General features: G+C 35.1%; 4 protein-coding genes across 11 annotated transcripts; 2 read left to right on the forward strand and 2 right to left on the reverse strand.

Annotated features, from left to right (window-relative positions):
* Positions 1–4,665: 4,665 nt before the first annotated feature.
* Positions 4,666–6,584, forward strand: LOC112734551 (sm-like protein LSM5). Of its 2 annotated transcripts, none has more exons than XM_025783906.2 (5): positions 4,666–5,055; positions 5,277–5,339; positions 5,427–5,550; positions 6,089–6,161; positions 6,329–6,584. In XM_025783906.2, exons 2-5 carry the CDS (start codon positions 5,306–5,308, stop codon positions 6,359–6,361), a joined length of 264 nt encoding a protein of 87 aa, XP_025639691.1. In that variant the 5' UTR covers positions 4,666–5,055; positions 5,277–5,305; the 3' UTR covers positions 6,362–6,584. The 2 variants fall into 2 exon arrangements, with proteins under 2 accessions (XP_025639691.1, XP_025639692.1); XM_025783907.3 differs by having other exon boundaries at positions 4,671–5,026.
* A 442-nt stretch (positions 6,585–7,026) lies between these two features.
* On the reverse strand, positions 7,027–14,982 carry LOC112734548 (probable starch synthase 4, chloroplastic/amyloplastic). 2 transcript variants are annotated; one of them, XM_025783896.3, is made up of 17 exons: positions 14,842–14,982; positions 14,550–14,723; positions 13,975–14,197; positions 13,323–13,413; positions 12,125–13,217; positions 11,996–12,047; positions 11,152–11,274; positions 10,996–11,071; positions 10,734–10,918; positions 10,456–10,650; positions 10,303–10,374; positions 9,397–9,606; positions 9,010–9,135; positions 8,614–8,763; positions 7,940–8,001; positions 7,776–7,851; positions 7,027–7,608 (listed from the first exon to the last, which is right to left on the reverse strand). In XM_025783896.3, exons 2-17 carry the CDS (start codon positions 14,687–14,689, stop codon positions 7,429–7,431), a joined length of 3,054 nt encoding a protein of 1,017 aa, XP_025639681.1. In that variant the 5' UTR covers positions 14,690–14,723; positions 14,842–14,982; the 3' UTR covers positions 7,027–7,428. The 2 variants fall into 2 exon arrangements, with proteins under 2 accessions (XP_025639681.1, XP_025639680.1); XM_025783895.3 differs by having other exon boundaries at positions 14,550–14,979.
* Positions 14,983–15,180: 198 nt separating this feature from the next.
* Positions 15,181–17,052, forward strand: LOC112734549 (pentatricopeptide repeat-containing protein At3g14730-like). The gene has a single exon (XM_025783898.2). The coding sequence runs from the start codon at positions 15,181–15,183 to the stop codon at positions 17,050–17,052; it is 1,872 nt and encodes a 623-aa protein (XP_025639683.1).
* A 130-nt stretch (positions 17,053–17,182) lies between these two features.
* Positions 17,183–22,025, reverse strand: LOC112734550 (probable purine permease 10). Of its 6 annotated transcripts, XM_072228673.1 has the most exons (5): positions 21,667–22,025; positions 21,320–21,477; positions 20,885–21,007; positions 20,448–20,802; positions 17,183–18,710 (listed from the first exon to the last, which is right to left on the reverse strand). In XM_072228673.1, exon 5 carries the CDS (start codon positions 18,643–18,645, stop codon positions 17,518–17,520), a length of 1,128 nt encoding a protein of 375 aa, XP_072084774.1. In that variant the 5' UTR covers positions 18,646–18,710; positions 20,448–20,802; positions 20,885–21,007; positions 21,320–21,477; positions 21,667–22,025; the 3' UTR covers positions 17,183–17,517. The 6 variants fall into 6 exon arrangements, with proteins under 6 accessions (XP_072084774.1, XP_072084780.1, XP_025639688.1 ...); XM_072228679.1 differs by lacking the exon at positions 20,885–21,007 and having other exon boundaries at positions 20,690–20,802; XM_025783903.3 differs by lacking the exon at positions 20,885–21,007.
* Between the last annotated feature and the right edge of the window lie 1,654 nt (positions 22,026–23,679).

Raw genomic sequence — 23,679 nt, forward strand, 5'->3', positions numbered from 1 at the left:
TTACTTTCAAGAGAGCCGTAATTTCAAAGGTGAAATTTGCGCTGAAACCGAATGAATACCCAAAAATTTGGTTCCAAATTGAGAGGTGGGGTTGGCAATTTTTCTGTAACCCACACACTAATGTTGAGCAACTGATGGTTCAAAAATTTTATGGCAACACATGAATCACTTATAAGGATGTTCAAGGAGTGAATGAGAAGAACCACCAGAGTTTTGTGAGAGGGAAAGTCCTTGACTTCATTCTAAGGAATATCTGACAAATTCTCCAATTGCCACTTGCTGAGCAAACTTTGGATAGCTAGGTGAACCGAAACCAGCAGTTAGACCAAGTGCTTACTGATATTTGTCTCCTGGGAGCTCAGTAGAGATTGGATTCGGATGGTAAACCGAATCAACTAAAGAGCAGTGATCTCATTCCTCTAGTTAGGGGATGGTATCCTTCTTACTAGCAACTGATCGAAATGCACTGTGAATCGAGCCATACTGATTTACTGTATCATGAACAGAAAGTATGTATATATACAAGGTATCATTGTACAACAGATATACAGTATTGCTTTCAATCCCTCTTCAAATGCCAAGTTAACATTCTCACATCTAATTTACCGTCTCTGTTACACTATTGGAGTGAAAATGAAGAATGATTTTTTCATTCCGATTGAGAGACCAATCTCCAAAAAGACTATGGAGTATGTGAGAGAATACCAAATAATTCAAGGAGGAGATCAGATCGAGAAGGAAGCTCAGCAGGACCAACCTCCCATACCTCAGGATTATTGACAGCAGCTGACATCCTCTCTTGAGTAGATGAGGATAAGCCAGAATAGTCACGACGTCTTTTCCCATTAGATTCTGGCTGAGTAAGAGACTCAATACCATGAACTTTTTCAGATGAGACAGGATATAGGGCGATTGAAAGGACCGTACGGAACACAGCCTGAGGAGAGAGACACTCACCATGATGACTGAGGTGGTTCAGTTTCTTTTTCAATTCCTATTTTCCTTCTGCTATTATGTTATTTCCCTATTTTATGTTGTTTATTTCTATTCTTTGTATGATTTTTAGTATTTTTTAATCTTCTACCTTTAGTCAGTTGTATAGTTGTTTTTTATTTCTATCTTTTAAAAAATGTCTCATGTACTGCTCAGTAAGTTTGAATCCAAAAAGAAAAGAAAAGAAGTGGTATAATGCATGAGAAATTGAGTTATATTCAAAAATTGTCTTATTTATTTAGATGTGGTGGTGTTTATCTATGATCTTGAATGTATGATAAAAATAATGCATATTTGAATTTGAATTAAGGAATGTTGATACATGAAAAACAGGAATTTAGATAAATATTATGAATTCTTTAAGGATAAAGTATATTTTTTGTCCCTAAAGTTTGGCAAAAGTTTTAAAAATACCCTTAAGTTTTATTTTGTTTCAATTTTGTCCCAAAAGTTTTCGATTTGCATCAAATATACCCCTGACGGTTAAATTTTCAAAAAATTTAAGACCAATCTAACAATAATGCATGAAAATGATGCTTAATTTGCTTGTATTGAGGGTTGTTCTTATGAAATTGTTGTTGAATTGGTCTTAAATTTTTTGAAAAATTAGCCGCTAAGGGTATATTTGATGCAAATCGAAAACTTTTAGGACAAAATTGAAACAAAATAAAACTTAGGGGTATTTTTGAAACTTTTGTCAAACTTAAGGGACAAAAAGTATACTTTACCCATTCTTTAATTTAAACAAAAAATTAATCATTGAAACAAAATTTAGAAAAATAGCAAAAAAATAAAAATAAAAATAAAAGACAAAATCCAAGACTCTAAACATCAATGACTAGAAAGATTAATTTTTTTTTAAAATTATAAATAAAATCTCATAAAATGATAATATTTTTGAAATTTAATATAAATAATTTTATTGATAATTAATGGTAATGTAACAGCAAAAATTAATTATAGTATTTAAAATTCAATGGTTAAGCCCTGAAAAAAAATGTTTTAGCACGGCCAATAAAATAGAAATAAAAATCAATTCCCACCAGAAAAAGAATCAAAATTGTTGTGACATGGATAGATAAGGATGATGGATGCCCATTTATGAGAAGCACATTTTTCCTATGCTGAAGGAAATAAATTCTTAGAATGAAAAAGTTTGAAACGTAAACTTTATGTGCCTATAAATACATGTACTGAGGCAAAGGGAATATACACACCAATAATAAAATCTTCTCTCTTCCTTTATATTACTAAAACATCTTTCTCTCTCTTTATTCTCTATGAATAGTTTCTCTTTCTCTTTCTTTTGTTACTAATTATAAATATATGAATAATTTCTATTGAGCTAATTATATTAATATTAGAGTCTTCTATTTACACATCTTATACTTAGTATACCTTTAATTTATTTTACAACACGTTATCAGCACGAAGCTCTAATGAAATTTTAGGAAGACTTCAGGTAACAAATTTTTATTATGCGAATCTCTTTTATCTTGAATATAATGCTTTTGATATATCTGAAAATTGTGAAAATGACGAGATCTCGATAAATTATGTCTTTACAGGAGAGAAATGGGACCGAAATAAGACAATTGTCAATGAAATATTTGCATATAATGTGGCATTGAATATCATGCATAAATGTAAGGATCTTGAGCCAAGATCAGTCGAAGAATGTCGACAAAGGAATGATTGGCCAAAATGGAAAGAAGCCATGAAGGCTGAGTTAGACTCACTTGCAAAACGTGAAGTCTTTGAACCTATAGTCCGTACACCAGAAGATGTAAAACCTGTTGGATACAGGTGGATATTTGTGAGAAAACGAAATGAGAAAAATGAAGTTGTGCGCTATAAAGCCCGACTTGTGGCACAAGGTTTTTCACAAAGGCCCGGTATAGATTATGAAGAAACGTATTCCCTTGTAGTGGATGCGATAACATTGCGTTATTTGGTCAGTTTATCTGCATATCATAAACTGCATATGCATTTAATGGATGTGGTAACAACCTATTTATACGGCTCATTAGATCGGGATATCTATATGAAAGTCCCTGAAGGACTAAAGATATCTAAACCATCCAATGAATATTCGCAAGGGCTATACTCAGTCAAATTGCAAAGATCTTTATATGGTCTAAAGCAATCTGGACGAATGTGGTATAATCGTCTTACTGAATATTTGGCCAAAAAAACGGATTCAAGAATGATGATATATGTCCGTGTGTTTTCATAAAGAAAACTACATCTGGATTCATTATAATTGCTGTATATGTTGATGATTTAAATATCATTGGAACTCCTGAAGAGATTCCAACAATTATAAAAACTCTAAAAGAAGAGTTTGAAATGAAAGATCTTGGAAGGACTAAATTTTGTCTCGGCCTGCAGATCGAGCATATAAAAAAATGAGATCTTTATTCATCAAACAACATACATAGAGAAGATTTTGAAAATATTTTATATGGATAAGTCACATTCATTAAGTACCCCAATGATCGTAAGATCTTTGGATGTGGAAAATGATCAATTTCGTCCTAAAGAAGAGAATGAAGATATCCTTGGTCCTGAAGTACCATATCTTAGTGCCATTGGAGCGCTAATGTATCTTGCTAATAATACGCGACCTGACATATCATTCGCGGTGAATTTACTAGCAAAATATAGTTCCTTTCCAACCAGAAGACATTGGAGTGGAATCAAACAAATTTTTCGATATCTTCATGGAACGTTTGATATGTGATTGTTTTAACCCTATGAATCCAAGTCACAATTAGTTGGCTATGCAGATACTGGATACTTGTCTGATCCACATAAAGGGAGATCTCAAACAGGATACCTGTTCACATATGGTGGAACGACTATATCTTGGAGGTCCACGAAACAGACGATTGCTGCAACATCTTCTAATCATGCCGAAATACTAGCGATTCATGAAGCAAGTCGCGAGTGTTTTTGACTCAAGAGTTTGATCCAATATATTCTGTCATCATGTGGACTGATTAATCATAAGATAGCTCCAACTGTCCTGTTTGAAGATAATACAGCATGCATTACTCAACTTAAAGGTGGATACATCAAAAGCGATAGAACAAAACATATTTCTCCTAAATTATTCTTCACTCATGATCTTCAAAATCAAGGGACAATTGATGTCCAACAGATCCGTTCAAGTGACAATCTGGCAGATTTATTAACAAAGTCACTCCCAAAATCCTCCTTTGAAAGATTGATACATGAGATTGGGATGCGCCGATTTCGAGACATCAAATGATGTCGACAAGAGGGGGAGACTGTACTCTTTTTTCCTTGGTCAGATTTTTTTCCCATTGGGTTTTTCTTGACAAGATTTTTAATGAGGCAGTCCCCATCACTAAAGGATATTGTACTTTTTTTCCTTCACTAAGGTTTTTTCCTACTCTTTAGTAAGGTTTTAATGATGCAATAATCCTAAATAGTCATCCAAGGGAAAGTGTTGTGACATGGATAGATAAAGATGATGGATGCCCATTTATGAGAAGCACATTTTTCCTATGCTGAAGGAAATAAATTCTTAGAATGAAAAAGTTTGAAATATAAACTTTATGTACCTATAAATAAATTCTTAGAATGAAGAAGTTTGAAACGTAAATTTTATGTGCCTACAAATACATGTACGGAGGCAAAGAGAATATACACAGCAATAATAAAATCTTCTCTCTTCCTTTATATTACTAAAACATCTTTCTCTCTCTTTATTCTTTATGAATAGTTTCTCTCTTTCTTTTGTTACTAATTATAAATATATGAATAATTTTTATTGAGCTAATTATATTAATATTAGAGTCTTCTATTTACACATCTTATACTTAGTATACCTTTAATTTATTTTACAACAAAAATTAATGTGAAGAAAACATAGAGTGGCAGAGGCCAGAGGGGGTGATAAAAATGAAATCCCGCCAGTTTTAGGGCACACTTTTTCCTCCGTCCCTAACACCCTTCACTCTCTGGGGATTTTGGATTTTTCGTTGGTAGATCGCTGTGACTGAGTGTAATTGCCCCTCTTTCTATCTCTCTCAGGTTCATCTACAACTGTTTCTCTTGTTTCGTTAGTATCATTAACTTGATCTAAGTTTTTATATCTAATCTCACTGGTTGAACCGAACTGCTCTATTGAGTACTTTAAAGCTCCCAGCTTTAAGTATGAAGTTGAGAAAATGTTGATTTTTCCCCTTCGTAACATTCATTTAGGTTTAAGTTTTTCCGTGATTTTGTAATCTGATAGTATGAAGCCTCCACAGGTTTTGGGAAAATTAGCAATTGATTTTCCATGGCTAACAATCCATCACAGTTGCTCCCCTCAGGTTTTTACTCTTCTGATTCAGAATCAATGCTTAATTATACTTTTTGTTGGGGGATTATAAGAGAATAATTGTGGTTGAAATATGCAGAGTTGATTGATCGGTGTATAGGTTCAAAGATATGGGTGATAATGAAAGGTGACAAGGAGCTTGTTGGCACTCTTAGAGGCTTTGATGTCTATGTTAACATGGTCCTTGAAGATGTTACTGAATAGTAAGCCTCTGCTTTTGCTCAATTTTAGATGTTATCGATGTTTTTTTTTTTTTTTTTTAATTGTGTCGATCAACCTCATTTGCTGTTATTAGATTTTGTATATGTTTAGGTTGTTTCTTTGAACTACACGTGCATTTTGGGCATGATGATAATAACATGGAATAGATGACTGTTGGTTTGAGTTTTGCAGTGATGCTTTTACAATGCTTGATAATTCGGTTAAACTTTTGTGCCATAATTCCTCGTTTTCAGTTTCCTTAAATCTTGTGTGCTTAAGTTGCCTAGAATATTGATTGAATTGTTTTCTTTCTCGGTTATTTTTTTCTACCCTCCCTAGTGGAGAATGCTGAATGCATATCCTTATAATTATTTGGGGTGTTTTCTATTGGATTCGGATGTTTGAGATATCAGGTGTGGATTTGTTTGTAAGGCAACTCTAAACTATACACACATACGAGATAAGGAGAAAACCTTCTTAATAGAACGTTTTTGCATCTTGATAACTTTATTAGCATTTGCTTTTGTATTTATTTGACAGTGAGATAACCGCTGAAGGGAGACGGATAACAAAGCTTGATCAGATTTTACTTAATGGAAACAACATTGCCATTGTAAGTCCGAATTTATTTATTTTCCTTACAGTCCATGAAAGTTTTTGTTAACAAATTCAGTTCACCATTTTGCATTCACAATAACCTCAAATAGTTCTTTTTAGTTGTTAATCTGCATCACTCGTGTCATGTTGAACTGATACTAACAATTGTCTGGTGTAATGCAGTTGGTCCCTGGTGGTTCACCTGATCCAGAATGAATACTGCTACTTAGTTCCCTTTTTTGGGTATTGTTTTGAACTATGGTGTTCTATGCATCAAAGTCCTCTATTTTAACGAGGCTTCTAATTCCAACCTAGATTTTTGCTCGTCTTTTTGTGTTTAGATACGTGTTTGTAGTGTAATGGCTGTTCAACTTCGATCATCATGGTGAATTATGGATTGTCCGATGTGACAAGTAATGCAACTGATTACAAGAGTTAATTCTGTGCCTTCGTATTCGTCTTTATATACCTACCGATGTTGCTTTTTTATGTTGCTATTGAGTGTTTAAAGGTGAATGGTGAACTTATTGTCTAGATAAAAGTCTTTTTAAGTATTACTCATAACGATTTTGGTCTGTCAGTTGAACTGTAACATCAGTGGTGGTTACCATATCTTTCTTTTTCTCCTTATGTAAAGCTGTGGATTAGCGTTTAGAAAGAGGGCATGTTTTTTGGAGAAACAAATTTCTCAACATGTTAATTAGGAGGAATTTGAACGGGCATAAGAACTCCACAATTTGTAACTTTTATTTTTTGGTTTCGTCAAGTATAATTTCACACGTTATCCACTTAAATTGTGAACTTGCAACAACAAACGGAAAAAAAAAATTCGTGTACCTGTTCAGAACTTGTAATGTTTGACAAAGACCTACGCAGGATAGTGAATGCTAATTTGTTTCTTTTTATTTGGTCACAGGTAAACGCTAGTATTCTTCAATCATCAAAACATGTGATTTATCCAATATCTATTTCTTTATACAAATTTTTAAGTGGAGAACCTAAGTTGTAATGCTTTACAAGTAAAAAATACAAGTGGAAAATGATAGAAAAAAAATTGAACAATCTTGCATGTGTATAAGGGTTGCATCCATGTAAACCGAAGAGGATCATGCATGAAACTTCAACTCAAGCAGCTTAGTTTCAGCAGACTCCTTGTGACATTCATCTTTTTACATTTCATTCTCAACCTCAGATATGTTCTTGCATATAAGGTATGCTGCCTTTGAACATGAGCTCTCAAAACTGACAAAATTGGGCTGGTTGTCATGCCTCCTTTAGTTCAATTAATTAAGCGTGTTTCTCGCCCTTGCTCTAGCCACAGCGCTTGAGTAGAGTTGTTCGTATTGAGCTGCTGAAGAATCCCAGCTGAAATCTATATTCATGTCCTTCTGAACAAGTTGTTTCCAACGCTCAGGATTGTTCATGTAGAGGTTAAATGCTCGTTCTAAAGCACCACTAAAACCCTGTCAAGACTGTATCATTAGGTTTGTGACCACTGAAGTAAACGGAAGAAGTAAAGTTTCGGGTTATCAGGTTTTTCCATAACTGATTCTATTGTAAAACACAAGACAGAATCACTGTGTAGAACTGGAATATCAAACTGCAGATATTTCACACTTTTACTGCTTACCTGCTCATTAGCATCTAAAAATGTAAATCCATTTTGAAATCGGGGAGGTATTGTATCATCATCAACATCAAAAACACTACAAAATGAGACATAATTAGTTAATCTTCAAAAACATTGAAACAGGAATTACTCTCATATTGACACATCATGGATTTTATGTTAACCTGTCATTTAGGCCTCCAGTTTTTCTGACAATGGGTATGGCACCATATCTCATGGATATCATCTGCAGGAAGGAAATTAAGAATTAAGTTTCTCCTTAATCGTAGAAAAGAAGCATGGAACTGGAAGAGACTACAGACTAGCAATACACTTTATAAGCATGGACCTCTCTCTCTCTCTCTCTCTGTTGGCGGGGGGATAAAACTACAAAGATGACTACTAGTGGTGGATACCCCATATGCGATTACTTGTTAGACACATCTGAGACTTCCTATTTCTTTTTTTTTTTTTTTTTTTTTTTTTTGGTGTTTGCAATGACTGCTGAGTGATGCTGTAAAAGAGAAGTTTTTATCAACTGTGTGATTGTGCCTGTCCGTAAAGGAAGCTTTTCTAACCTGCCTTTATTAAAGGAATGGATTTTGGCATTTTGGCACGCAGGTTGTCAAGGTTGAGGTTTTCTTTTATATTTAAAAAGAAAAGCAAAGAGCAAAGATGAGGAAAAAGAATTGCAACTTCTCTATAAGATGTCAACACAAATTTTGCTTGAAAATACATGTATTGCAAAAAAGAACAAAACATAGATTACCTTTAATCACAGTATTCTACAATAAGTAATTTCCCACAATTTTACTATCTTACAAGTTCATGAACAACCAAATGACCAATTCGGCCTTACCTGTGTCAGGCCACAAGGTTCAAAGATTGATGGAATGATGAACATGTCAGAAGCAGCATAAATGGCATGGGCAAGAGATTCATCATACTTCAGTATCAACCTTACTTGATCATGATTCTGAAAGTTCTCAGCAATGCCCTCAAATTCTTTCTAGAGAGCAAAAAATGATAATCAGTTGGCAGAAAATAGGAATATGAATTGCCATGTCCCGATATCAACAGTAAACAAAATAAATTTTCAACCTCAATAATCAATTTCCGGTCTATTTTTAAAGGAAAACTTTCATGAATGGTATCTTTTCATTACTTTCACCTATCCTATGCAGTCTGGGCTGACTCCTTTCCGAAATAAATTAAAACACCTCTAAACTTTAGCTAGAGGAAAAGGAAATATGACCTGAATATGGTGCACTGGACTTTCACCAAGAAGAACAAATTGCCCTCCCAGACCCAATGTTCGATATATCGCATGTCTAATAAGATGAACACCTTTTTGTGGTACCAATCTTGTTATGCAGCCAACCTATCAAAGAGAGAATAAATAAAATACAAGTATTAAAGCATTTCCATTTCTAAGATTAAGTCTTAGTGTGATTCAGTGAGTAAAAAGATAATTCAAAATTTCAAGATCAAGAGTATCCTTTCACCAATTGATAAAGCAGCAACGGGCACCAATAAAGCAAACATAAACAACAGATAAGTTTGAACTTTTTTTATATCAAGAAATAAAATTAGATCAATCAATACGAGCAAAGTTCTAATTTAAAATACGATATATAATTACCAATGGCCTCCTGTGGTCTGTGGATGAAAGACCAAGTTTTCTTCTTAAGGCTGCCTTATTCTCTGCTTTCCCTTGAAGATCATTTGCATTGTAGTGGACTTCAAGACATGGATCAGTAGCAGGATCCCATGCATCAGTATCAATGCCATTAAGAATCCCAATGAACTTCTTGGAATGGGAAGAAAGAGTTGAATGGAGGCCATGTCCTCCCTGCATTTTGTACAAGAATAAACCATTCACGAGAATAACTTTTATGATTCAAAATCTAACATTGAGGATAGATTGTGCACGATTATATATACTTGATTACTATTTTGAGCAACCTGCTGATAGCTTAATGTACTATTAGCTAAATTGTAAACTGTAATAATCTAACATTTTATAATCGTTTTAGTAAATACATTTATATTGAAATCTGAAGATCAATTTTAGATCCTTTGCAGTCTATGTTAACGTGCAAATCAATCAGATATCTTAATCATGTCAAATGTCAAATATTTATGTCATGCATGTGACTAACTTAGTCTTTAACATATCCCTGTACATTAAATGCATGCAGGCTTGAAGCATGGACTAAGCACAAGCCAACTTGAACCTTAGACAGGATTATTTTTTGAACAGGAAAAACTTAACATTTTGATGACATGGATCAAACTCAACTTGGTCATAGAGGCGGAAATATGACAAGTATCAGCTCTCCTAAAAAGCTTTTAGATTAAGGCATGTGAATGTTTTTATATCACAAACAATCCTTTTTTCAGGGAACCATCTTTTCACAGCAAAGGAGTATGATCAAAGAAGTTTTGGGACAAGATGTTATTCCCAGTCAATCTAATGCTTTAATGCTTATGGCAACACGTGTTCTGCCATATATCTATATGCACAAGAACAAGAAGTGAAACATACCTCAGCAGTTCTCACTTCTTGGGCATAAGTAGGAGACACGGTTGTCACAATGTTTGAGAAAACAACTGCACCCTGAACATTATAAGGTAAAAGTATTATTACTTACATTCACTAATGTAAGACAAAATAGACAATCTTTTATTGATATAAAACCTTGACAGCGTTGACTTTATCATGTTCTGAGTTGTCCTGCATTCTATCTGGTCTATTTAACTGGTGGGCACGAAGACCACATGATTCCAACTCTGATGCTGCAGCAATCCCTTGATACTGAAAGTTATGGCATGTAAAACACATCCTAGCTGAATCTAACCCCTTTGGGACATACATCTCCCAATATAGTGGAGCCTACCAAAGAAACAAAAGTTTTTCAATGTTAGGTAGAGAGCGAAAATCTTCTACATGCCTATAAAATGATTCATCGCTCATACCACAAATGCTGTCTGCCAATCATGGCAATGAATGATATCTGGCTTCTTGCCAGCTCGAAGAAGAAACTCAAGAGCTGCACGGCTAAAGTACGAGAAGCGTTTGAAATCATCGTGCTCCCCATAATAAGTTCCTCGCCAGAATAGCTTATGAGGATGATGGGGCTCAATGAAATAAACAGGAAGCCCTGCATGGTTGAAGTAAAGTTACTTTACTGGATGAAGTTATAAAGACATTTAATTAAAATGGAAATATTTAATTAACCTTCAACAGTGCCAACCCAGATTTTATTTTTGAACAATTGACCATCAAAGTATGACTCTATCACCACATCCAAAGCCTGCAAGAATAATCTTATTATCATTTATCAAAAGTAGTTCAAGACACATGGTCAATTCTTTTCTCAATAAAAGAGCATACCCTTAAGTCACAAATTCGGTCATAGTGCATACAATCATATTTGGGAAGAATAATTTCGACAAGGTGTCCTTTTCTTTGTAGTGCTTTACCCAGACCACAGACAACATCCCCCAAACCACCAACCTGTTACGGATATAACTTAAGCTAATATTAGTTCATAGAGCAAACATAGCTCAGATAAAAGAAAATGATCTGATACCATTGCAGGAGAAACAATAAATAAATGACCAAGAAATTAATCAAACAAGAGCTCCTTAGTCAAATTAAATGCAGTAACAGAATATGTTAGTTTCTCGAAAGGAGTATTCCAGATGATTCAACCTTAATCTGTGATAAGGTTGAATAAGGGGTTTAGTGGCTGATGAAATATCTTTTAAGAAATGTCCAATCACACCAAAGGCACATGAATCTGCAAAATTTCATACATAGCCAAAGTACATGGCTTCTTATACCAAACCAAGCACCAAAAAATGAATAAACAAAACTCTCTTTTATAACTCAGCGGTAGAGTGTCACCTTGACGTGGTGGAAGTCATCAGTTGGAGGCTGATTATCCCTAAACCCAACCCAATGTGAGTTTTTCTATTTTGATGCCGTAATTAAATGAGAATTTAGAATAGATAAGTGTTTTGGCAAACCCACAGTGGCTGAATGATATATAATACAACATATGGCAGATAAAGCATGCACTGATAAAAAAATGTAAGAGTGATTTTTTTTTTATCTTTTTATTTTTTATTTATAAAAAAAAGAGAGAAGAAATATTGTTAGCATGGAGAGAAGCATACTAGACAAAATGAGTTAACCAGGATGAAACATAGGGATACGCAAATAATGGGTTCACCTTGGCAACTGGTGCCATCTCTGCTGCAATATGAATCACACGCAATCCCTGACTAAAAATTAAAAATAAGAGAAATATAAGGCAATGGATATTATATAAAAGTCATAATTTACAAGTAAAAGGTAATACCTTGTTGCAGATGATGTAAGCTTGAGAAATGCAGAAATAGCCTCATTTTCACTTTGTTCTTTACAAGCCATATATGTGTCTCTAATACGTCTGTCTCTCTTCCACACCTTTTCTCTCAAAAGATTTGCGTCATCCACTGATATTTTCTTTTCAAGTGACCAACCATCAATCATAAGCAACAATCGGCTCCAAAACTCCCATGGCATATCTTCCACTGGTCCATCCAGCGCCCTTTTCTTGGTTTCTTCTCTCAGATCACTAAGTGTAACTTGAAATTCCTTCTCTGAATCTTGATACTTCTGAACATAAGAATTTATTTCTTCATCTGACTTTTGAAGGCGTTCCTCCAATGATTTTATCTTCTGCTGCATTTCTTCATTGTACTTTTGCAATTTATCTGATGACAGCTTATAGTTATTAGCTTCTTCCAGGGATGCTTCCAATTTTTCAAGCTTTCTTCGAAGATCCTGGTTTTGTTGCAACACTGTAATATCTTGATTAGCTTGTTTGGTTGCATTATCTAGCATCACTTGTAGATCTTCAACCTTCTCCCGTAAATCCTTGCATTCAACTCTTAATGTAGACAGTTCTGAAAAGTCTTCCTGTGATTCTAGTAATTTTGATTCTAAGTCCTTCAGGGCAGATTCCAAAGATGACCGTTCTTTTTCCAAGACCACTACACGCTCACTAGTATTATTGACATCATTAAGCTGAGCTTTGAATGATTCTATGGCACTCTTCAGAGAGGCATTTTCTTCCCTCAAAGAATTAAGCTCCACAGTAAGAGAATGAATGCTTTCATTATGACTCGGAGGGTATTCATCGTTCAAAAATCTCTTTAGATGGGCGTGCAATTCAGTATCTCCTCCTTCAGGATTGCCCCTTTGAGCCAACTCACTGCGCAGTTTCTCTAACTGTTCCTCCAAGCGTTTCACATGTATCTTTTCCTGGGTTGCAACCTCAATTCGGGCATCAGTCTCAGCCAACCTCGTCTCTAAGACATTAATTTCTCCTTGTAATGCTTCCTTTTCAGCAAGAATCTTTTCAAGGTCCTGAAGTGCATGAATTCTAGCTTGATTTAGAAGAAGGATGTCTGCAAGAAGAATATATAATTATTAATAACAGGTGGCAAGACAACAAACCAAGAATGTTGGTAGTAGAAAAGTATATCCATAACCATTACAGAATGATATCTTACTTTTCTCTGTATTTTGTATCATGCCTAGCATATCCACAAGTTGACCACCAGACAATTGTTCGGCCTGCTCTGCTCCATTTATATTTACAGCCTATTTCATAGTTAAATAATTAGTTGGCTGACCTTCTAACCTCGACAAAATTTCCACCCAATAATGTCACTAGGTACTCATGTCTAAAAAACTTGCACATAGGTACATATCCAACTAGGGAAAAGAAAATTATGGAGATTCATGACATGGGAACCAAATTATAATGATTTTGTTATAATGTGCTTTTATAACTTTATGCAGTTCTATTGGGATCCTAGCTAGTGTGGTAATCTTATCTATAGATAAACCATCAAATCTAGGTCCTTTTTAATAGTTACATTATAGTTTTCTTGATCACTTTTGTACTTTTCATATAATCTACATTTCTACTAAGGCCTCTATATGTCTTCTCCTTTCGTGGTCCAACTACCTAAGATGAGACCCTACTATCTTTTAACAATGGCAACTGTTAACATTAAAAGCCTGGGGCTCTGTACCTATAAACATGCCATAATTCATATAAATAAAACGATTGGAAAATACAGACTGTATTTTTATAAAGAATCACACAGTATACATTCTCAATTTAAAGTTATATCTGTAATTAGTTGACTGTGATACCGAAGGTGTAGTTTCGGGTATTAAAATCGGACTATCCAATTGCTCCACAGAATCAATGTTTCCAGTATCAGTACTGCTCAAGATTTCGTTGTTTACGATTGGGAGACTATCCAACGAAGCCTCTCTGTGCTCTGAATCCCTATCTTGATCTGGTTGGGGATCTCCATCTGTGGAAGGCTGTTCATGAGAAGCTTTCTTGATATGTTGTTTCTTGTGCTGGGAACTGTATACAACACAATAAGTTCGTGTGCATGCTAAACATCAAAGATAGAGCATTACCAGCTAGAGGAATCCAATCAGACCTCATAAAAGCAAAATCCAAAATAGTCAACAAAACATCCCAAGAAAATGTAAGGACATTTTGAGAATCAGACAAGTAACGAAAATTGATGAGCCACATATTTGGAGCTTAGCTAAACCAATTCTAACACATAACGCTCATTTTCAAGAAACGCATAACACACAAGAAAGAAAGAAAGAAAGAAAGAAAGTAGCTAATAGGGCAGGGAAGGGCGTAACATCAAGCAAGCAGAGTGCAATAAAACAAAATTTGAATAATATAAAAAAAAAGGCACCTGAGACTCCGTTGGCGCATTTTGCAGGAAGCGGGAAGAAGAAGGCCATGGGAAGATGAAGAAGGAAAGCGAACAACCGTGTTGGGATGGCTCTGGTTGAGGTTCCAGCATACGAAGCATGTTGTCAACTTCGAAGCCATTCTCGGATCAATCTATCTACAAAACCTACTAGACCTATACAAAACAACTGTATATACTGAAATCTGGTATATTATGATCGCGCAAATACAACGAAGAACTGAAGAAGAAGAAGAAGAAGAAGAAGAAGAAGAAGAAGAAAGAGGTGTGTTACTGTGTTCTGTTCTTTTCTTCTCTTCTCTTTTCTTTTCTTTTCTCCTTTTGGTTACTTGGGCCGTTAGGAACGGTTCTTGTCACACCACACTCCCTTCCACCGCACACTTAGGATTTTATTTTCCAACGAAATAAGAGTGAGATTTTTACTTTTCTTGTACACCTATATATAAAAATATCTCACTATCTACCAAGCGACGGGAACGTGACTCTCCAAAAAGATGACGAGGCTTGGGTTCCATCACGTGCGCTCTCACGTGATCCAAGAAAAAATGCTCACTTTCCGTTATAGTATAGTTGGCGTGAGTGACTGAGTGTTGAGGTGGTTAATGGCAGTTAGATGAATGTAACTAGAATCCAAAGAGTTGTTCTCCTCAACAACCCACGCCGTCGCTGTTTCTCGACATCAACCTGCTTCGACATAGCAACTTGCATTGCGTCCCTTCAGTCATGTGCCCACCATGCCAACCTCTCCAAAGGCAAGGAGCTCCATTTGTATGCAATCAAAAGCGGGTATCTTGCATCGCCGCTTGTCGTAACCAGCCTCATTAACATGTACTCGAAGTGCACCCTCATGAGCAATGCCTTCAAGGTCTTCAACTACCCTACCGATCTTGATAAGAATGTCTTCGCCTACAATGCTGTCATTGCTGGATTTGTTGGGAATGGGCTTTCCCTTGATGGCTTCTTGGTTTACAAGCGAATGCGCCATCTGGGTGTCACTCCGGATAAGTACACATTCCCGTGTGTGATCAGAGCCTGTGTGGAGGATTTAGAGGTTAAGAAGATTCATGGATTGTTGTTTAAGTTTGGATTGGAGTTGGATGTGTTTGTAGGGAGTGCTCTGGTTAATACTTACATGAAATTTGGGTTGGTGATGGATGCACATGAGGTGTTTGAGGAATTGCCTGTTAGAGATTTGGTACTTTGGAACTCAATGCTCAATGGGTATGCACAAGTTGGGCTGTTTGAGGAGGCTCTGGAGGCATTTAGGAGGATGAGGAAGAATGGAGTGGTTGCTTGTAGGTTTACTGTTACAGGTGTTTTATCTATTTTTTCTGTGATTGGAGACCTTTGCAATGGAAGAGCTGTTCATGGATTTGTGATGAAAATGGGTTATGATTCCAGTGTGGTTGTTTCGAATGCACTGATTGATATGTATGGGAAATGCAAATGCATTACTGATGCCTTGGGTGTTTTTGAGATGATGGACGAGAAGGATATCTTTACATGGAACTCAATCATCTCAGCTCATGAATGTTGCGATGATCATTATGGAACTTTGAGGCTCTTTGATTGGATGCTGGGAAACAAGGTTCAACCTGACTTGGTCACAATTACGGCAGTGCTTCCGGCTTGTACTCATCTAGCAGCCTTGATGCATGGTAGAGAGATACATGGGTTTATGATTGTAAATGGGTTGGGAAAAGATGGAAGCAACAATGGTTTTGATGATGTTCTGTTGAAAAATGCTCTGATGGACATGTATGCCAAATGTGGAAATATGAGGGATGCTCGCATGGTTTTCAATAATATGAGAGAAAAGGATGTGGCCTCATGGAACATAATGATCACTGGTTATGGAATGCATGGCTATGGTGATGAGGCACTGAACACATTTTCTCGTATGTGTCAAGCTCAGATGGTGCCTAATGAAATTAGTTTTGTTGGATTGTTATCTGCATGCAACCATGCCGGCATGGTGGAAGAGGGGCTTGAGTTTCTAGCCGTAATGGAATCAAAATATGGCGTCTCACCATCCATTGAACACTACACCTGCGTGATAGACATGCTCAGTCGAGCTGGAAAGCTCACCGAGGCATATGAGTTGGTACGAACAATGCCATATCAAGCTGATCCTGTAGGATGGAGGTCTTTGCTGGCAGCATGCCGTCTCCATAAGGACACGGACTTGGCTGAGATTGCTGCGAGCAAGGTGATTGAACTTGAGCCGGACCATTGTGGGAACTATGTATTGATGGCAAATGTTTACGGAGTTGCTGGTCGATATGAAGAAGTATCAGAGGTGAGATATGCAATGAGGGAACAGAATGTGAAGAAGAGTCCAGGGTGTAGCTGGATTGAGCTCATAAATGGCTTGCATGTTTTTGTAACAGGAGATAGGACCCATCCCCAAACAGAAATAATTTATTCTGGTTTAAATTCATTGGCAACAGTTATGCATGAGTATGGATATGTCCCATTGATCTAGCATTTGGTATGCAAGAGAAAGTCTATTCACACATCAAAATGTAAACTTCCCTTTGCTTAATTGGTAGTCCAAAAGTTGCTTTGAATTAATGTCAATTGTCCACATTAATTGTAATTATTAGGATTGCTCATAACTCAACATAGGATATTTATATCAGCTACCAGTCTAACATCAATTACAACATACATAAATAAACTATAGAACTATTTTCCTCCTCTGAGAATAGTATATATGAATGACATTTTTTTTGGGGTGATATATGAGAAATCAAGCAGAGAGGAATGAATGAGTGGAGATATACAACTATAGGACTCCGTTCTATCATTGATATAATTGGATCTCAACATAAAACCCTTAATATTCTAATAACACACAGCTCCCATTTTTATGCCTATCCATCAATGTTAAACTAGATATATTTTAAGAAGTATGGAACCAGAGACAGGTTACAGCTTCAATAATCACTCAAGCCTTCCCAAATTGATCATTAATGTCTTCTAATGTTGAAGTATTGAGAATATGATCAGTATTGGAGCTCTTGTCATCCAGGTAGTACTGATAAAGGTATGACAGAAAGCCCCAAACAGCTAGCACCAAAGAGATGGCCTTTATTCCATGCATTATGTCATGAAAAACGAACACTGCCAAAATCGGAATGATAGGCAAACCCAAAACGACTATGGAATTGGATAAGAGGGAAGACGTCTCGAAAATCAGCCCCACACAACCAATGTTAAAGAGATTCCAACATATTGCTGAGAAACTGAGAGTTAGCAGATAAGATACTTTTCCCATCTCATACTCCTCTATTTCTGTATGCAGCTTATTTCCCTCTCCACTAGCAAATAGTCCCACAAGAGTAACAATGGTGGCCACAAGGGATTCGTATACTATCACATCCATAAGAACTCTGATAGTATTTCTTTTCAAAACCTTCAGAAATGAAAGCTGTGTAAGGGAAAGTAATAATCCATACGCAGCCGATCCAGCCACTGAAGCTATGAATCCTAGCACATAATTATGCTTAGAGTTCCCACTGGAAATTTCATTTTCAGGTTGAAAGGCAAGTAGGGTGGGAGAGAGAGTTAGAAGGACTAGAGAATTTATAAGGTAAGGTGTAAACTTCACTGAGTTGAGGAAAAAAGAGAAAAAGGCATTGAAAGCCAACCGGGATGAGGTAATGAGTGCAAAAGTGGAAGCAGGAAGGTGTGCTAGCCCCAAAGACTCCAAGTAACTGGTCAATGCCACAAGTAGACCAAGGGAGACATAGACAAGTGCTAAAGCTGAGGCAGATGGGTTTGGAAGAATGCTGTTTCTGCTGGGAGTTTTTCGTGTTGTGATGCAGTAATAAGGCAGCAGAATAGGGAACCCAACAACCTGGACAAGTGATCCCATCCATTTGCTATTTCCGCCTTTGTCATAGTACAACCTTCCCAGGAGTGTAGCAGCAGCCTGGCCGGACAAGACAAATACTGAATAGAGAGTTATGAGGAACCAACGACGATAACTTCTTTGATGTTTGATTGTTGGTTGATCTGCGTTGTTGAGAAAACCATTCATTGGTTGATCTGCATGGTTGGGAAAACCATTCATTGGTTGATCAATGTGGTTGAGCAAATCATTACTCTCCACTGGTTTTGTTTCATTCACTGCATAATCTGCAAACAAAATATCAGCATTCAGTGATTTGCTTCAAGACTTGGATGTTTCACATTCATGCAAGGTAGGATTTCTTAGCCTATGATCGCAACTAGAGCATAATCAAAAGAGTGAAGATGATGAACTTTAGTTCATTCCCTCGAGAAACCAGAAATATACAGTTATTAACTTAGCACTTTAGTGATACTGATTTCAAATCTCATAACTAAGGTGGCCTAATTATATGTTGAATAAGATGAAATTTATGTACCCTCCACGCAGAGTTGCACTTCCTGTGATTCTCTCATGTCAAAACAACTAGCTTGTGAGAAACACAGATGAAAGGGAGCTTGCATGCAAATGAGTGACTATGAAAACGTATGTAAAATGAAATGTGTAATGTGTTATGTTTGTACAAACTATAATACAGAGGCCAGTAAGATTGTAAGATGATATTTTATAAGATAATTAATTGTTTGGTATTTTTAACTTAGAAGATACATTTTGATTTTTTTAAAGAAAATGAATATTATGTCTTTCGGTCTCTAGTTAAAGTTAGTCCAACACACATATTCTGAAAGAGCAAAACATGATAATATTTATAAGTGTGAATGTGTTGCTTTTTATCTTCCTCATAAGTACTGGCCCTTTGTTACCTTTAAAAGGCATATTTCATTTACAACATCGCTTCTAAAATATAGTTTTAGACTTTCAAGAGGTATTATTTATTATTTATATTTTTTACGTCTTTTCACCTATTAATGCAGCCATCACACCGAAGGAGAAAAAACCGAAGGCAGTACTCGTTACTCAATTGACTTATTTGTCTGGCTGATGGTTGATACACACACACAAAGACCGAAATTTTAAAGCATTGAAAGCAATACCTATTGCTTAATTAGTTAATTTCAGAAAGAAAAAGCTTTAACTTGTCTTGTAAGCACATAAATGAAAAACCAAAGAAAATCTAAAATAGAAACATCGTGAATCTTTAGGCATTGCTATTAACGGGAATGGATCTTCTCAATTGTTAAAAAAAATTGAGAGTGTAAAGTGTGATCTCTAACCTTTCATTGTTCTCTCTCTCATAGTTATTTTTGATCCCACTTATAAAATTAATGGTGAGAGATCACACTTTACTCTCTTAATTGTTAAAAAAAATTGAGAGGATCCATTTTCGCCATTAACTAGGTATTAATGCAGTGGGGGCAAAAAAACATTAATACTAGAAATTTAGAATGTGCAAAAAAAAAAAGATATTTGTTTTATGGGTTTTAAAATGGGTCAGGTTATTTGTTTCTTTCAAATATATGACTAAATTCAATCTATTTAATGCTTCAAAGAAAGTTTAGACTAATTGAGCACCTCAATCATACAAGTGATAATATCGCTTTCGGCTTTTGCCCCTCAATCATATTGGCCCGCATCTAATCATTCTCTATAGTTTTTTATTATTGAAGGACTAAACTAATGACAACTTTCTTTAGAGTGCTAAATTTATATCACCTATAACTTTTGGGGATCAAAGTGATCGTTTGCTAGTTACTTTTTTATTTGAGACAAGAATTTCATTGAGAATGAGGAGGAAAATCAGCATTTAAAAAGAAAACGAAAAACAAACTTGATATTTCAAGTAATTACACATTGTCAATAACTTGATATCTCAACCAACTCGAAAGTAATTGGAGTTATTAATGACTGAGGTAATTGTTTTACGATGAAAATTGAAAAGTAAATGGACTTAATTCACTACGTACCTACAAAGGCTTTCTTGTCTATTTGTTTATTGATGACAGCTTGTCATTATTCATACATACAAATGGTGCTGTTGAACCAGAATATTGCATTATCTCAATGTGCAGAATCTCCCTAACTTGTTTTTGTTAATACTGAATTCTCTTGGCTCCCGCAATTAAATAATTTAGAAAAGATTGCATCAGAAATTCAGATTACATTAAAAAAAAAAAAAAGAAGATAAATAAATAAGTAAATAACTTACAGCTGCATTTGGTAACTGAATTAATGGGTACAATCAGAACATCACTCCGATCTTCTTTCTTAGACAGTTAGACATGGTTTTACTTCATCAGATTGAAGCATCCTCTCCAAAACCTGATCAATGGCTACATCAATCCGAAAAGATAGAAAGTTAAACTTAGAAATGTCAAAAGGAAAGAGATAATATGTTCAGTACATTGTTTATGGCCACTATTCAAATGCAGTTATCCCTGTGTATCCCTCCTCACCCCAAAGTCGTTTCAGAACTCAGTTGTTCTGAAATGTTTCCAAATTGTTATGTTGAGGTTGAGCAGCAACCCTTAGGAAGCAATGCATCATATATCGTGTTTTAATTGGGGCAAAAGAAAGGCTAATTCAATAGAAGTTAGTACAGAAATCAAAATCAATAAGCAACTTCTCAAGGTTATTCTAAATAATCTCTCCAAATGTTCCAGACATATTATATTATATAATAAGTGCCATAAAACAACAATTTTTTTTTAAAAAAAAGTGCAAACATCATTTTAACAGAAAAGAAAAATTTTTTAAATTCAGATTGACATTAGATCAACATACTTTTTTCTTTATTGCACACACCACCTTCCAAGTAAATGAAGGAACAAGAACATACCCCCAAGTTGTTGAAACCGAATACCAAGCCATACTCTCCATTTGACCAATCACTTATTGGCAGTAAAATCCAAAATTCTTCAGCCTTCATTTATATACCCCGAGAGGGATCCAAAACCTCACTTAAAATCATAACAATCTCCCCACTTGTCTTCATTCCTGGTAGTGGCATTTTAAATCATACAAAAGCAATGCACAAAATCATTCACCTACACAACTAAACAAAAGAACAAAACAAAGTAGATTCTTTTCTAGACATTGAAGATCATATTTGAACCCTAACTACTTTGTACTTTCAAACTCTTTTAACTAAAAAAAACTAATGCCGAAAGTATTTCAAGAATTAACCTGTTTGTGCCACGAGAGCATTCTGCGAAACCTTCCGCATCGAAAACTTCCGCGAAGCCAAGCCATGCGGGAGCGCCATTTGTGATTTGAAAAGTTGGAATCGTACAGATGAAACAAACACCTTAGGGTTCTGATGTGGCTTCGGCGTCGGTTCGGGGGCAGTTTCCCCCATCGCCACGGCGGTAACGGTGTAGGTGGCCGTACATTCGCGGGAAAATGGAAACGAAATTGCGAAACGATAGTGACAGTGGCGCGAGGCATGGAATGAAGAACAGAAAAACTGTAACCCTAACCAAAAGGGAAAACAAAAAAAAAATCAAAGTCGAATTTATTGAGCAAAGCTGAATTATGGAAGCCCAATAAGAGTCCAATGTGAGCCCATTATATGCTGTTGTTAGCGTCTATCTTGGCCTGGCGGATAAGAGATACTGTGAAAAACAAATTAAAAAAATAAAAGTCTGTTCGTCCTACGTTTGTTAGAAGTAAGAACTAATAAAATTAGTAGTTTGTAGTTTTTTAAATAATTTAACAAAATTTAAATTTATCTATTAAAATATGTTTCATTAGATGGTAAAATTAGAATACATTTTCTTATAATAAATCTAACATAAAAATAAAACTATTTATAAAAAATCATAACACTAATAAATTGATAGTATATTTATAACCTTTTATTTATCCGAATATATAAAAGATTAAAAAAATAAAATTCGTCAAACAATTATGAATTTGAATATTATAAATAGTAAAAGTTTTTTTTATAGATATACATAATAAAAGATATTTTAAAAAATATATATATTAAATTTTTTTTATCTTAATTATATATAGTAGATAAGTATTTTGGACTTAAAAAAGAACAACCAAAAACAAAATCTTTTGTTATATTATCGAGGAAGTGATTTTTCTTAAATCAAATTTTTTAATTGACAAAAGATAAATATAATCCCCTATCATATAACTTTTAAATGAGACTTATACAAGACATTTATTAATTTATATAGGAATTTAAAAGTTAACACAAACATAATGCTTTTTTTTTTAACAAAAACCAAACAAAATGACGAGAAAAATATAAAATAAATGGTTACTGAAATATATTTTTTTGTGTGTCTATTTTTCTTTCCCTTTTCTCTTTTGTTTTCCTTTCACAAGTGTAAAAAGTTCATAACTTTTGGAAATCTTGATGTGTTTTCAGGAGCACAAAAAATGAAAAGGAGGATGAAGACAGGTATTTTTCTTTTCTTTGTTTGCACGTTCTAATAGGAGTCCTTTTTTTTAAAAAAGAAACTTTCCAACTGCATTATTAGTGAGTCAGTGGCAATGCCTCGAGATTCAAGAATCAAGATCTTTCTCCTTTCTATTTTAGGGTTTCTTTGGTTTTGCTTTGTTATGCTTGCAAGACAAGTTCAAGCTTTGATGTTTTGAAATTAAGCAATGGGTATTATTTCATATTGTTTTTTATTGGCTATTATGTTAGGCAAAGGTAAAAAATTGTGTCTAACCAACTTGTTCTCAAGAGTAGGAAATTATGTCTAGTCAAATTATTTTTTGGTCAACTATTTGGCTGTTTATTTGTTTGTTTGTTATAGCAAGTCTTTTGTGAAAATGGTTGATAGAAATGGACTATAATATGATTGCTAGAATAGTAGAATATGATTGTTAGAATAAGTTGTATTGTATTTGACATTATAGTTGACATTTTGGGTGTCTGGTCTCATTAAAACTCTCCTTAGGTAAAATTTTTCTTTGGGATAAAACCTCTAAGGAAAAAAAAGAGTACCTTCATCCGCTGATTACAAAATTTACGATCAATATAACTTTAATGAAAAAATATTCCAGTTCCCTGGTAATGATCGCCCTTTAGTGTTTGTAATTGATAAGCCTCCATTTCGAGCACTTTGGAAATTCGGAATGGTCCTTCCAATTTGCTGTGAGTTTGTTATGTGATGGAGGTCGCCTTGCTTCCTCTGTTCTTCTGAGGATGAGGTCTCCTTCATGAAACATTCTTGG

The sequence above is a fragment of the Arachis hypogaea genome, chromosome 3 (genome assembly GCF_003086295.3).
Source record: "Arachis hypogaea cultivar Tifrunner chromosome 3, arahy.Tifrunner.gnm2.J5K5, whole genome shotgun sequence".
Lineage (NCBI taxonomy): Eukaryota > Viridiplantae > Streptophyta > Magnoliopsida > Fabales > Fabaceae > Arachis > Arachis hypogaea.